Source organism: Lolium rigidum, chromosome 6, assembly GCF_022539505.1.
Source record: "Lolium rigidum isolate FL_2022 chromosome 6, APGP_CSIRO_Lrig_0.1, whole genome shotgun sequence".
NCBI classification, from domain to species: domain Eukaryota; kingdom Viridiplantae; phylum Streptophyta; class Magnoliopsida; order Poales; family Poaceae; genus Lolium; species Lolium rigidum.
This window is the reverse complement of record NC_061513.1, coordinates 293673553-293686832: the sequence shown is the minus strand read 5'-3', so window position 1 is coordinate 293686832 and position 13280 is coordinate 293673553. Positions and strand designations below refer to the sequence as shown.

At 45.8% G+C, this 13280-nt stretch overlaps 1 protein-coding gene across 1 annotated transcript; it reads left to right on the top strand.

The window, feature by feature from the left end:
* Nucleotides 1-11385: 11385 nt before the first annotated feature.
* Nucleotides 11386-13038, top strand: LOC124667392 (H/ACA ribonucleoprotein complex subunit 3-like protein). The gene is made up of 4 exons (XM_047204683.1): nt 11386-11479; nt 11568-11649; nt 11747-11789; nt 12629-13038. The coding sequence occupies exons 2-4, from the start codon at nt 11596-11598 to the stop codon at nt 12724-12726; spliced, it is 195 nt and encodes a 64-aa protein (XP_047060639.1). The 5' UTR covers nt 11386-11479; nt 11568-11595; the 3' UTR covers nt 12727-13038.
* Nucleotides 13039-13280: the final 242 nt, after the last annotated feature.

The window sequence follows — 13280 nt, the reverse complement described above, 5'->3', positions numbered from 1 at the left end:
ATAGAAAAATGAATCGGGTAATATTATATAAGAGTAAACCAGTAATAACCCAAAGAAAACCAATCTAGTAATCTGAAGAGAATAAATCCACTAAGCCGAAGAAGATAAATCCACTAAGTCGAAGAAAATAATTCCACTGAGCCGAAGAGAATAATTCCACTGAACCGGAGCAAATAATTTCACTGAACCGGAGAAGATATATCCAGAGCCGAAGAAAATAAATCCACCAAGTAACCGAGTATATTTGTGGTAACGAAGTAATGGCACACCCCAGTGTTGGGTGAATTTGCTCTAATGATATAATGGTGCGGCTCCCGAGTATACGGATGTGGCGAAAGTAAATAATAACTGACTATTTAGAAGAGTAGCACTTAGCTTTTTTATCATGTACGACGGAGCCGTCGTGGAAGTAGGTCACCCGGCATATGGAGTCGATGTAACGGACGCAGCCGATGTAGTGGAGCCGTGCGGCGTTTAGCCGAAAATATTCGACAAGGTGGAAGTATTCGGCATGGAAGAGAGAATCGTCGAGTTCGCGGTGGCGAGCCCCCGAGCATGTGACTGTACACGGCGAAGTCGTCGAAACTTGTTCCGATCTGTAGTTATATTACGGCGCAAAAAACTGTGCGCAAATAATAGTACGAGCCGAAGAGTATTTGGCGAAATAAACTTTGCATAACTAGAAATATAGCACCTGGTTTTTGCGTCGGATGGCGAAGTCGGATACGTTGAAGTAAATTTTCTTCGGATGCTGAGCGCGGGCCTAGCTTGGAGAAGGCTCGATCGATTTGTCACTTTGCTTAAAAAGATCAAGCTGCAAGTTTAGCCATTGCCATCTTCATGTGCAAGTCGCACTGCACGTCACCACCGCACCAATCCGAAGAAATTCATGCCAATTTCCTGTTTCGTCTCAAACAGTATATTCCCTCGTACACAGTTTGATTACCAAAAACATTAGTATGCAGACAACTTCAAACAAGGCAATGGAGATGTGCGTGGATTTGTGCACCCGGTAGTTTAGTCAAAAAGGTACGGAACAAAAAAATATGGAGAGAGCAGGTTACCGATCTTTTCCAGAAACCATGATTTTTGTTGATCGCTTCTTGCCGCAAAGCATCCGTATTCTTGCCGGCTTAACAGAAACAGTATCACGTACCTTACTCTTGTTGGAATACTGCGGCCGCTCTCTGCCAGATTAGATCCAAAATTTCTGATTTTCCGGTCTCATTCATGACGCTGTTGATGAACTCAAAATTCCGAGGGTTGTTGATGATGGAGTGTCCCGCCCGGATAACGAAATCCAATCGCCGCGCTTCCCACAGACGGCGCCAATTGACGAGGGATCACCTCGCCAATGCCTACGTATTGTAGACTTGGGTTTCGGGAGAGAGCGACGATGGAGATTCCGGTAGCGAGATTAGGCACACGACGTACCCAGCTTCGGGTCCCCTCGGTGGAGGATCCCTACGTGCTGCTAGCAATCCAGTATATGAGCATAGATGTGTTTTACAGGGTGCCGCCGTAGGCGGAGCTATGTTGTCTATCTATTGTCTATCTGTTGGCCTCCCCTATTGAGCGCCCTGGCTGGCTTTATATATGCAACCAGCCTAGGGTTTTACAAGAGTCCTAGTCGACTACTTCTTCGGGTTGCCTTGTTGGGCCTTCTCCATATTGGGCCGAGCCGATCCAGCTTTACCAATAATGGGTACCCGAAGGGTATACCCATGTCACATGGCATGATAAGTATAGTGAGATTTAATTGGGCATTACGACAAAGTACATAGACCGCCATCTAACTGCATCTATGCCTAAAAAGTCCACCTTCAGGTTATCGTCCGAACCCCTTCCAGTATTAAGTTGCAAAGCAACAGACAACTGCATTAAGTATGGTGCGTAATGTAATCAACAACTACATCCTCGAACATAGCGCCAATGTTTTATCCCTAGTGGCAACAGCACAACACAACCTTAGAACTTTCTGTCACTGTCCCGGGTGTCAATGCAGGCATGAACCCACTATCGAGCATAAATACTCCCTCTTGGAGTTAAAAGCAAAAACTTGGCCAGAGCCTCTACTAGTAACGAAGAGCATGCAAGATCATAAACAACACATATGTAATAACTTGATAATTAACATAACATGATATTCTCTATCCATCGGATCCCGACAAACACAACATAGAGTATTACAGATAGATGATCTTGATCATGTTAGGCAGCTCACAAGATCCAACAATGAAGCACAATGAGGAGAAGACAACCATCTAGCTACTGCTATGGACCCATAGTCCAGGGGTGAACTACTCACTCATCACTCCGGAGGCGACCATGGCGGTGTAGAGTCCTCCGGGAGATGAATCCCCTCTCCGGCGAGGCGCCGGAGGAGATCTCCGAGAATCCCCGAGATGGGATCGGCGGCGGCGGCGTCTCGATAAGGTTTTCCGTATCGTGGTTTTTCGCATCGGGGTTTCGCGACGGAGGCTTTAAGTAGGCGGAAGGGCGAGTCGGGGGCCGACGAGGGGCCCACACCACGGGCGGCGCGGGCCCCCTTGGCCGCGCCGCCTTGTGGTTTGGCCACCTCGTGGCCCCACTTCGTATGCTCTTCGGTCTTCGGAAGGTTCGTGGCGAAATAGGCCCCTGGGTCTTCGTTTCGTCCAATTCCGAGAATATTTCGTTACTAGGATTTCGAAACCAAAAACGACTGAAACAAGAATCGGCACTTCGGCATCTTGTTAATAGGTTAGTTCCAGAAAATGCACGAATATGACAAAAAGTGTGCATAAAACATGTAGGTATCATCAATAATATGGCATAGAACATAAGAAATTATCGATACGTCGAGACGTATCACACCCAACATGCTTTTATCTTATGGGAGATACACCTCTAGTGAACTGTGGACCCCGGTCCATTCTTTTAATACTGAAATACAAATCTGCTGCAATACTTGTTTTTACTGTTTTCTCTGCAAACAATCATCTTCCACACAATTCGGTTAATCCTTTGTTACGAGCAAGCCGGTGAGATTGACAACCTCACTCGTTTCGTTGGGGCAAAGTACTTTGCTTGTGTTGTGCGGGTTCCACGTTGGCGCCGGAATCCCTGGTGTTGCGCCGCACTACATCCCGCCGCCATCAACCTTCAACGTGCTTCTTGGCTCCTCCTGGTTCGATAAACCTTGGTTTCTTTATGAGGGAAAACTTGCTGCTGTGCGCATCATACCTTCCTCTTGGGGTTGCCCAACGAACGTGTGAAATACACGCCATCAGACGGCCGTAGAGATGGCTTCTCCCCAAAAGTTGTGGGGTGAGTTGAATTCACTCAACATGGTTCTTGCCATCTCAATGATAGTCCGGTTCTTCCTTTCAACAACACCGTTTTGTTGAGGGGTGTATGGCGCCGAAAACTCATGCTTGATGCCCTCATCATCAACAAACTCTTGCATAGTGTAGTTCTTGAACTCGGTGCCAATGTCGGTCCTAATTGCCTTGATCTCGGATTCATACATACGTTGAGCTTTCTTGGCGAAGGTGATGAACTCTCTATGGGTCTCGTCCTTAGACTTAAGGAGAAAGACCCAAGAGTATCTTGAGTAATCATCAACAATGACAAGTCCATACTTGCTCCCACCAAGAGTATCATAATGTGATGGCCCAAAGAGATCCAAATGAAGGAGCTCCAAAGGCCTAGATGTGGTAACAATACTCTTGATGGGATGCTTCTTCTTGAGTTGCTTTCCGGCTACACATGCACTACAAACACGATCTTTCTCAAAAGAAACGCCGGTTAGTCCCACAATATGCTCACCCTTTAGGAGTTGTTTAAGATTCCTCATGTTAACATGACCAAGGCGGCGATGCCACAACCAACCTTCGTCATGCTTGGCCGCCATTAGACATGTGGAGAAGGAGGGGCTCTCTTTCGAGAGGTCAACCACGTAAAGGTTGTTCTCCACATATCCAACAAGGACCAATTTGAGATTGTCACTCCTAAAGACGTGCACATAATATTTAGTGAAATATGAATTGTAACCGGCATCGGCAAGATGATATATAGAAAGCAAGTTATAGCCAAGGTGTTCAACAAGCATAACCGTATCAAGGCACAAGTCCTTAGAGATTGCTACCTTGCCATACCCAAGTACCTTTCCCTTTGAGTTGTCACCAAAGGTAATGCTTGACTTCTTGTTGATATCTTCAATGAATTGATCAAGCACACCTTTTCCTCCGGTCATATGATTGGTGCATCCACTATCAAACACCCATTTTGGACCACCGGAGGAATACCCCTACAAAATCAAGTAGAGGATTTAGGAACCCATCGATTAATGGGTTCCTTTGCAATGGCAACAATATCTTTTGGTACCCAAATTGAGTACTCTCTATAAGCATAGCCATTAGGAGGGCCAACATAGTTAGCATAAACATCACCATAATAATCAACAAATAATGCATAGTGATCGTTTGGCCCCGTGCGGTCACCACTAGTGGCTTTGCCCCTTGAGGCTTTGCCATTATTAGTGACCTTCTTGTTCTTATCTTGAGCGGGTTTCTCCTTGTTGTAGTTCTTCTTCTTGTGAGACTTGGGAACGTATCCAAGTCCGAACTTTTGATGGTTTGACCTTTGCTTACTCAAGAGGTCATCCAATCCCATCTTGTTCTTGGCGGTGGTGAACTTTGCAAGTTCCTTTGTTAACCTAACATTTTCCTCAAGAATAGATGCATGCTCACAATAGGATTCATTAGGATGATAGTCGGGACCATATTTAGTCACCAAGGATTCAAGATATGCATTGGTCTCAACATGCAAAGAGAGTTCCTCTTGTAAACGAACATGTTCCTCAACAAGCTTAGCATGCTCACTAGAAAAAGATGTAGGGGAACTAGCATGCTTTTCAACAACAATGGGATCATTCATTGATTCAAGTGCTTTCATGTAGGTTTCTTGGAGTAGGTCATGGTTCTCTCCAAGTTTCTTGAGCTCATCCTTTACAAGCTTGTTAGCTCTTTCAAGGTGGTCAAGATCCCTAGTGAGAGAAGCGTGAGCAACTTCAAGTTCCTCCTTTGAGGTATGGAGCACTTGAGTCAAAGATTGAGCCCCATCAATAGTTTCTAGGTCCTTAACTTTATCAAGTTCATAGGTTTCAATTTGTTGCTTAAGGCCTTGAGATATGCACCTTTCGGTTTTTAGCTCTTGTCTTAGGAGATTGAATCTCCGTTCCTTTTCATCCAATTGATATTCTAATTCCTCAATGGACTCATCCTTTTCTTTGAGAGAGTCCATCAAGAAATCAAACTTGACAAGAGCTTCACCACGAAGGGTGCATCTAACATTGTAAAGTTCCTTAAGCACAATTAGTTCATCTTGATTTTCATTTTCATCATCAAGAACACTAGATAGGGAAGGTGGAGGTTCCATTACCTTGGTTTCCCTTGCCATAAGACAAGAGCCAACGATTGTAGAGGAGGAAGAGTCATCGGAGTCATCATCTTGAGTGATTCTTGCCATGAAGGAGGAACCAACATCATTCTCCGTGGAGTAGTCCTTGGAGTAGTCATATGTGAAGAGTGACCCGGGCTTGGAGAAAGCCAAACCGGCCACCCCGGCCTCCTTCTCCTCATCTTCTTCTTCATCATCGGACAAGTACTCGGCTCCAACAAAAGCCCTTCCCTTGTTCTTCTTGAATCGATCGTTGATTGGGTTTGGCTTCAATCTTGGCTTGACCCCTTTGATGAATCTTGGCTTGTCTACCCTTTTCTCATAAGGGCACTCATTTGCAAAGTGGCTATCTTCATCACAATTGTAGCAAGTTCTCTTCTTCTTCTTGTCATTGAGGAGCATAGGCAACTTTCCCTTGTACTTCTTGGCAAAGAAGGCAAAGTCAGTGACGATGTCACTAGTTGAAGTCATCTCCTCATCTTCTTCAATTTCATATTCTTCTTCTCCTTCATGGTCAGCTCTAGCCTTGAGAGCAAGGTTGTGTGACGCTTCATGGTTGTGTGAGGCTTCATCAACACGGTTCATTGCCTTGAGCCTCTTTCCGGCTTTGGCCATGCTTTCATTGGCGGCCACATAGGAGACTAGATCATCGGAGTTGAGATCGGCACTCTTGGTCATGATTTGCAAGTTGAGAGCAAGGTTGGTGTCTTCTTGTTTGACGGCAATCATAGCAATGACCTTGGATTTTATGAAGGCTTCATTCATCTCGAAGCCGTCATTGTACTTCTCAGCACCAAGTCCCTTGACTCTTACTCTAAGAGCACCAAGCCTAGCATAGGCATCGGATACGGATTCTCCATCTCAAATCATGAACTGGTGGGCCTCTTGCTTTGCGGTCTCATAGAGAGCTGATTGGATCAAATTGGTTCCCTCTTGGAGTACTACGATCCGATCCCACAACTCTTTAGCGGAGACAATGTCATCGACTTGATCAAGGAGCTTGCGGTTGATGCCACTTCTAATCTTGTCACGTGCGGAGGCATTGAGTTGACGGTTGTAGAACTCGGTGGAGGTCAACCGAGTAGGATCTTGTGGCTCCCGATGTCCATGAACAATGAGCTCCCATAGCTCCACACCTGCAGCTGCGAATATGAGATTCCATAGCAGATTTCCAATGTGGAAAGTGAGTTCCATCAAAATGGGGAACGGTCCCACTATGGTTTATATGAGGCATGGGTGAAGTGTTTTTGGGATAGTCATGGTTAGCTTCATGGTAGGTTTCCTTAGAGACCGAAGCCCCACTAGAAGTTCCACCGGCAGTTAAGTTCTTAAGCATGGCAGACATTTCTGTCATTTGTTTTTGTAGCTCATCCTCCTTTTTCTTCTTCTTGGCATCATATGCCAAGAGTCTAGATTTCATCTCTTTAACCGAAAGGTTAGAGTCGTCATCTAGACCCTCGAAGAGTTTATCCATCTCACTCTTAAGGCGGTGAAGCCCTTAATAAGAGTCCGAGCTCGATACCAATTGAAAGTATAGAGATGGTAAACCTAGAGGGGGGTGAATAGGTTTCTACAGATTTTAATTCTTTCTTTGCAATATTAGGCTTTGCGGAATATAAAGGTGAGCCTAATGCAAACTAGGTGAAGCAACCTATATGAGGATACAACTAACTCGAGCACGAAGGCTCTCACAGGCGGTTAAATCACAAGTAAGGAGTTCGGTTAGAGATAACCGATAGCACGCGGAGACGAGGATGTATTCCCGTGTTCCCTTGCTTTGCAACAAGGTACGTCACGTTTGGAGGAGTGGAGGTCCCACGAAGGATTCCCCGCGCCACGAAGGCTCACCCTATTCTCCGGAGCCTATCCCACGAAGGAATAGCTCACTCACTTGTGGTAGACTTTGAGGTAGCCTCCAAACCTTCACAATCTTGCCCGGAGCGAATCCACAGCCCGGATGCTTCCGGACTCCTCTTGCCCACCTAGGGTTTCCAAGGAACCCTAGGAAGCAAGCTTCTCAATGAATACAAGGGGGAATGAGATTTGGCTTGGTAGAACGGTAGATCGGGTCCTCCTCTAATGATTCCCGGAGGGATTTGAGTTTGGGTGGAGGAGGAGGGAGATCCGAGGCTTTTGGTGTTTCTAGCAATGGAGTAAGAGAGAGAGAGCTCAAGAACAGCTTGTAGTATGTTGCCTAACCCTTCCAAGGTAGAAGAAGGGGTATTTATAGTGTTCTTCAAAATCTGGCCGTTGCCACTTGCCACCTCAGCATTTTTCCTCGACAAACCCGGTTGACCGGGCCACAGACCGGACAGCCCGGTCGTGAGGCCGGTCAGACCGGGCCACAGACCGGACAGCCCGGTCGTGAGGCCGGTCAGACCGGATCAGTGACCGGGGCTCCTTTGCGTCGTCCTGGCGCTTCTCCGGTTGGTGGCCGGTTGCTGCCCGGTTGCCGACCGGTCGACCGGACGGAGAGCCGGACCCGCCGGTCAGGAGCCCGGTTGACCGGGCGCAAACCGGATCTGCTGGCTTCTCTTTTGGAGCCCGGTTTCCGGCCGGTTGACCGGCCAGCACGCCGGACTCGGCCGGTTGCTCGGTCCGGTTGGACCGGGCCGGTGACCGGATTTCTCCTCGTAACCCCTTTTTGATTGTTGTTGAAATGGGGGTCTCCTTTAGCCTTCTTGTTCCTTTGATACACCATTTACGCCTCATTGCCTAATACCTGAGATTATCCTTATAAACACATTAGGCCAAATACTTTAGCACGGTGTCATCGTTACCAAAATAATGGATAAGGGTGAAATACCCTTACAAGGCCCGAGGGCCCCACACCATAAGGCGGCGCGGCCTAGGGGGGCCCGCGCGGCCCTATGGTGTGGCCCCCTCGGCCGGCCTCCGACGCCCTCCTTCGGACTATATATCGGCCTCGACCTAAAAACGCACGGGGAGAAGTCGAAGTCACCAGAAACCCTCCAGAACGCCGCCACATCGCGAAACTCCGTCTCGGGAGCCAGAAGTCTCCGTTCTGGCACTCCGCCGGACGGGGAATTGGAGGAGATCATCGCCGCCATCACCGCCAACGCCTCTCCATCAACCAGCCATGTTTCCCCCATCCATGTGTGAGTAATTCCCCCGCCGTAGGCCGAAGGGGATGGTAGGGATTGGATGAGATTGGTCATGTAATAGCATAAGATTGTTAGGGCATAGTGCCTAGTGTCCGTAATTGGTACTTTGATGATATTGTTGCAACTTGTTATGCTTAATGCTTGTCACTAGGGCCCGAGTTCCATGATCTCAGATCTGAACATGTTATTGTTTCATCATGATATTCATTGTTTATGGTCTTACCTGCAAGTTGTATACACATGTCGCCGTCCGGAACCAATGGCCCCGAAGTGACAGAAATTGGGACAACCGGAGGGGATGGTAGTGACGTGAGGATCACATGTGTTCACGGAGTGTTAATGCTTTGCTCCGGTACTCTATTAAAAGGAGTACCTTAATATCCAAGTAGTTTCCCTAGAGGCCCGGCTGCCACCGGTCTGGTAGGACAAAAGATGTTGTGCAAGTTTCTCATTGCGAGCACGTACGACTATAATTGGAACACATGCCTATTGATTGCTTTGTACTTGGACACCGTTTTATTATTATCTCGCAAATGCCCTGCTATGATTGTTACATGAGTTTCTCTCATCCATGCAACGCCCGTCATCCGTCCCCGTGCCTACGGTATTTTAATCCTGCTGTTTACTAAAATCACTACTGCTGTCTTTGTTACTCTGCTGTCGTTATTTCACTACTGCTATCGCTATAAAGCTCGTTACTATCGATAAACTCTTGCGAGCAAGTCCAGTTTCCGAGTGCAGCTGAATTGACAACTCCGCTGTTAAGGCTTTCAAGTATTCTTTGGCTCCCCTTGTGTCGAATCAATAAATTGGGTTTTACTTCCCGCGAAGACTGTTGCGATCCCCTATAATTGTGGGTCATCACCCCTCTCAGGCGTGGAGAGCAGGACCAATTTGATCCCCGAAACGAAGATCGTGGATGTGGTGGTGCTATGTTTTACGAAATGGTCCGTCCTCCTTGATACCCAGTATTTTCAGGTATATATGGGGGTACGCCAAATGAGAGGACGGGATGATACTCCACGGCCGAAAGGGTTAGGTGGCGCGTTGATGCATGTAAAAGGCGTGCATGAACTTTGTAGTTTGTTGACACGTATTCCCACATATTTTCAACATATATGATGTTATATCCATGTTTTATATTGATTATTGGGGATTTACCAATGATCCCTCTTATTTTGGTTATACTACTCTACATGGAAACCATGTATTGTGTATATTTAACTTTCATGGATCTAAATAAAGTCAAATTGAGCTAGGATTTTGGGGGTGCCAATATTTCATCGAGAGAAGCATCTGGAGCGCTTGGATCTCACTAGATAGGCCAAGAGGGCCAAAAGGCCCCTGGTGGCACGCCCAGGCAGGGAGGACACGCCAACATGTCTCTTTCCCTCCTGGACCGTCTAATTCGCTTGGTTCTTTCATCCACAGACTTCGTTTGACCTAAAAACCACTATATAAAGGACTTCCCGAGCTTCCTCGAGGGGAGCGCGACGGAAACAGAGAAACACCAAAACATAGCCAGAACCAGCGAAGATTGGAGGGGGAACTCCGTCGGAGCCACCGCCGGAGGGATCTCCACCTTCTCCAACGTCTTCATCATCACCATGATGAAGAGGGAGTAGTCCACCTGTGGACTATGGGTTGTGGAAGTATCTTGATCTATGTCTCTCTTGTTCTTCATAGATGTATGACTTTCCCAACATAATTATGGTCACATATGTAATTCCTATGTGGTGGATCTTTATTCCATGATATTGATATATGAGATGGATCAGAACAAGTACTTAAGAACGGGATCTATCAATACATCTTACACATAAGAGGTACCAATCTCATATATCAATATATCATAGAACAAAGATTTGAATTACATATATGACCATAATTCATTGAGCAAGGTGTTTGGAAAAGTAGATACATTTTGGATGTATCAACATGGTACATGGGGATGGAAAGGCGTCCATATTAGCATCAGTACCATTCTTGCAAAATTTATTTGGAGTCGTTAAAGACTGCAATAACAAAACATGTTAATCTGAAAGGAAAGGCAACCATTTTAAAATCACGACCATTGCCTAACACCCATAATAGTGGTTCATGGTGTCGTCCCACTACTATTGGTTGGACAAAGATGAACGTCGATGGGGATGGGACTCATGGAGCGTGAAGGTTGGGTTGGAGCTGATCATGCGTGATGGTACAAGAGAATCGTGAACTAGTGGATGTCAGTACCTCTAGGGTTTGTGAGTGCAGAGCAGGCTGAAGCACTTCCTTTCCTCGAGTGCTTCAAGCATGTTACTGACCTTCAATGTTGACCAACTACTATTCAGAATAATTGCAGCCATGTGGTGGAAGCTGTTGCATCAAATTCAATCAATAGATCGTCCTACTGGTGCATCTATTGGGAGTTCCAAGAACTTTTGAGACTTAAGGTCGTTGATCCTGTTGTCTCTTCCACTAAAATTTTATGCTTTGTGTGTTCTGTAGAATGTGGCCTTTGTGAAGATATGAAACATGGAGTTGACGGGAGGGATCGAGGGATCGAACCGAGAAAGAAGCTAGAACCAGTGGCCACTTGCGATTGTCTTCTCTGTAATGTAGGGTTGAAAGCTTATTTATTTAGGCTCTAAAATAATTGAATTCAAAATTCGTTGAATTTTTGGGACAGTAAAAGGCCGAGATAAGAAAACCCCTGTTCGAGTTTTCTGGGCCGTCTGGTTGCCTCGGTACCAGATTTAAACCGGCCCACGAGTCTCAGCATAGTCCATTCTTCATGCATAAAAAAATCCGGTCCCACTTACCAATACCAGTTAACCCTTTTCCTCCCTCTCTTGTACCCCGCTTCCCCCGAACCCTAGCCGCCAGATACCAGTCTCCCTCCTCTTCCGCTCCCCGCCTCCGCGAACCTCCTGGTAACTGCTCTTCTCTTCACCATTCAATCCCGCGCCCATTCTATTATTGTAATCGACGGTCTCTCAACTGTTTCGTCCGATTTCTCAGAGCTGATATTCTCGCGCCTTGATCCAAGATGTATCTCCAGTACTACGTCAACGAGAAGGGTGTCAAGGTGTACACCACCAAGGTGGAATGAGCTTTGCCCTTGCGCTTACTTGCTGTTGACTAGTGTATGATTTGAGCCGTGAGCACGTTCTGATGCTTTTCTTGCTCTTGTGCTGCAGAAGGAATCCCCTCTCGGTGTGCCGACTCAGTCTGCCCACCCAGGTATACCGGCTACCTTCTTTGTCTTGGCTGTGTCAGCTTACATGTCAAATTTGTGCCTTTGTTTTGAGTTTGGACTTAGTATGCCAGTTTCTTGCGCTGTAAAAGAGGGTACACATGTCTGATAAGCGTCCCCTTTTCGGTGTCATGTCCTGTTTCTTAGGTTTGGTACTTCGGTTGCAGCACCAACCTGTTTGTTCTCAAACGTTAAACATGCTGGCATGGTTTTCAAGAAACTGTATAGGTTGTATTTTTGGTCTTGGTCTTTTCCTAGAATAAAGAGCTTTGCTTGTGCCCAAACATTTTTCACTCATTGTTATTTGAAGGATACTTATGAAAGTGATTCTGAATTCATGGTGGGATACTGCTGCATACCACATTTACCACGCAACATCTAATCAATTGCTCACCTTGGTTCATCTGCTTTTTACTATTATTATTTGGGTGTTGGAGGTTGGAATTGCTTCGTAAAGTTGATGTTGCTTTGTTATCTAGCAATGTTTTTTTAGTATATACATTTCTGTCTGAATAGATTTGTTACTAAGGGGTCAGAGTAAGAAGTTGCCATCATGCTTTCATTAAGGACTGATGGACTGTCGTAGGTATTTGTAGAATACCTAAAAATAATTCTAGGTTCTCGGATGGTGAAAATTGTCTTAGGAAAGCAGTATATTAGAATCTTGTCCTGTCATATTCGAGGCTGTAGATAGAATTGCGAGATTTTAGCTTTTTAGTACACCATCTGTATTGCATTGTTGACGTACCAACAAGTTCTTATAGGCATAAGCAAAATGTAGTGGATTGTTCTTTTTTCTGTACTTACATCTTTACTTGTGATGCAGCTCGCTTCTCCCCAGATGACAAGTACGCTCGCCAGCGTTACCTGTTGAAGAAGAGGTTTGGATTGCTGCCAACCCAACAGCCAGCACAAAAGTACTGAAGCAATTGCAGGATGGGTTATCTAAAGAGACATTTACTATGCGGAATTCCTATTTCGAGTGTAGATTAGGCGATCAGCTATGTGAACAGAGAATCAGTACTGCTATGTTCCTATCTTGCTTGTTGCCGCAATAACTCTGAATGTAATGCTATGCTATGGATCGGTTATGCTCTTTGTACTATGCACTCCATATGAGACCAAATCATCTGGTTCTACCTTGCTCATAACTGCCTTCATGATTAGCTGCTAAAATGAGAACCAAACTCTCAGTAACTTGATTTCACATGCCATAAGTAGAGAATTTTTTGTATAGCTGGAGAAGCAAGTGAGCAACCGCTGTCATTTATTCTGCTCAATATCATTTATTTGAATAGTGCGTACAGTTTTCACTTAGAACAATTTCTGACAGCGTTGAACAATCCCAAGTTGTGACCTAAGAAATGTTTCCTTTTTGTTTATTTCCTTTCCCCATTCACTAGCTGCTTGGTTTTGGTTCCTTGTGGAGATCCTGGCGCCATATCGCTGTTCGTCGTAAGGCTGGCTTAGGGGAGGCA

Excerpts from the sequence above, each read along its gene's own strand:
- LOC124667392 (XM_047204683.1), top strand. The coding sequence starts at position 11,596 with ATGTATCTCCAGTACTACGTCAACGAGAAGGGTGTCAAGGTGTACACC. Across the intron at positions 11,650-11,746 it reads TCAAGGTGTACACCACCAAG|AAGGAATCCCCTCTCGGTGT; the intron begins GTGGAATGAGCT and ends CTTGTGCTGCAG. Across the intron at positions 11,790-12,628 it reads GACTCAGTCTGCCCACCCAG|CTCGCTTCTCCCCAGATGAC; the intron begins GTATACCGGCTA and ends CTTGTGATGCAG.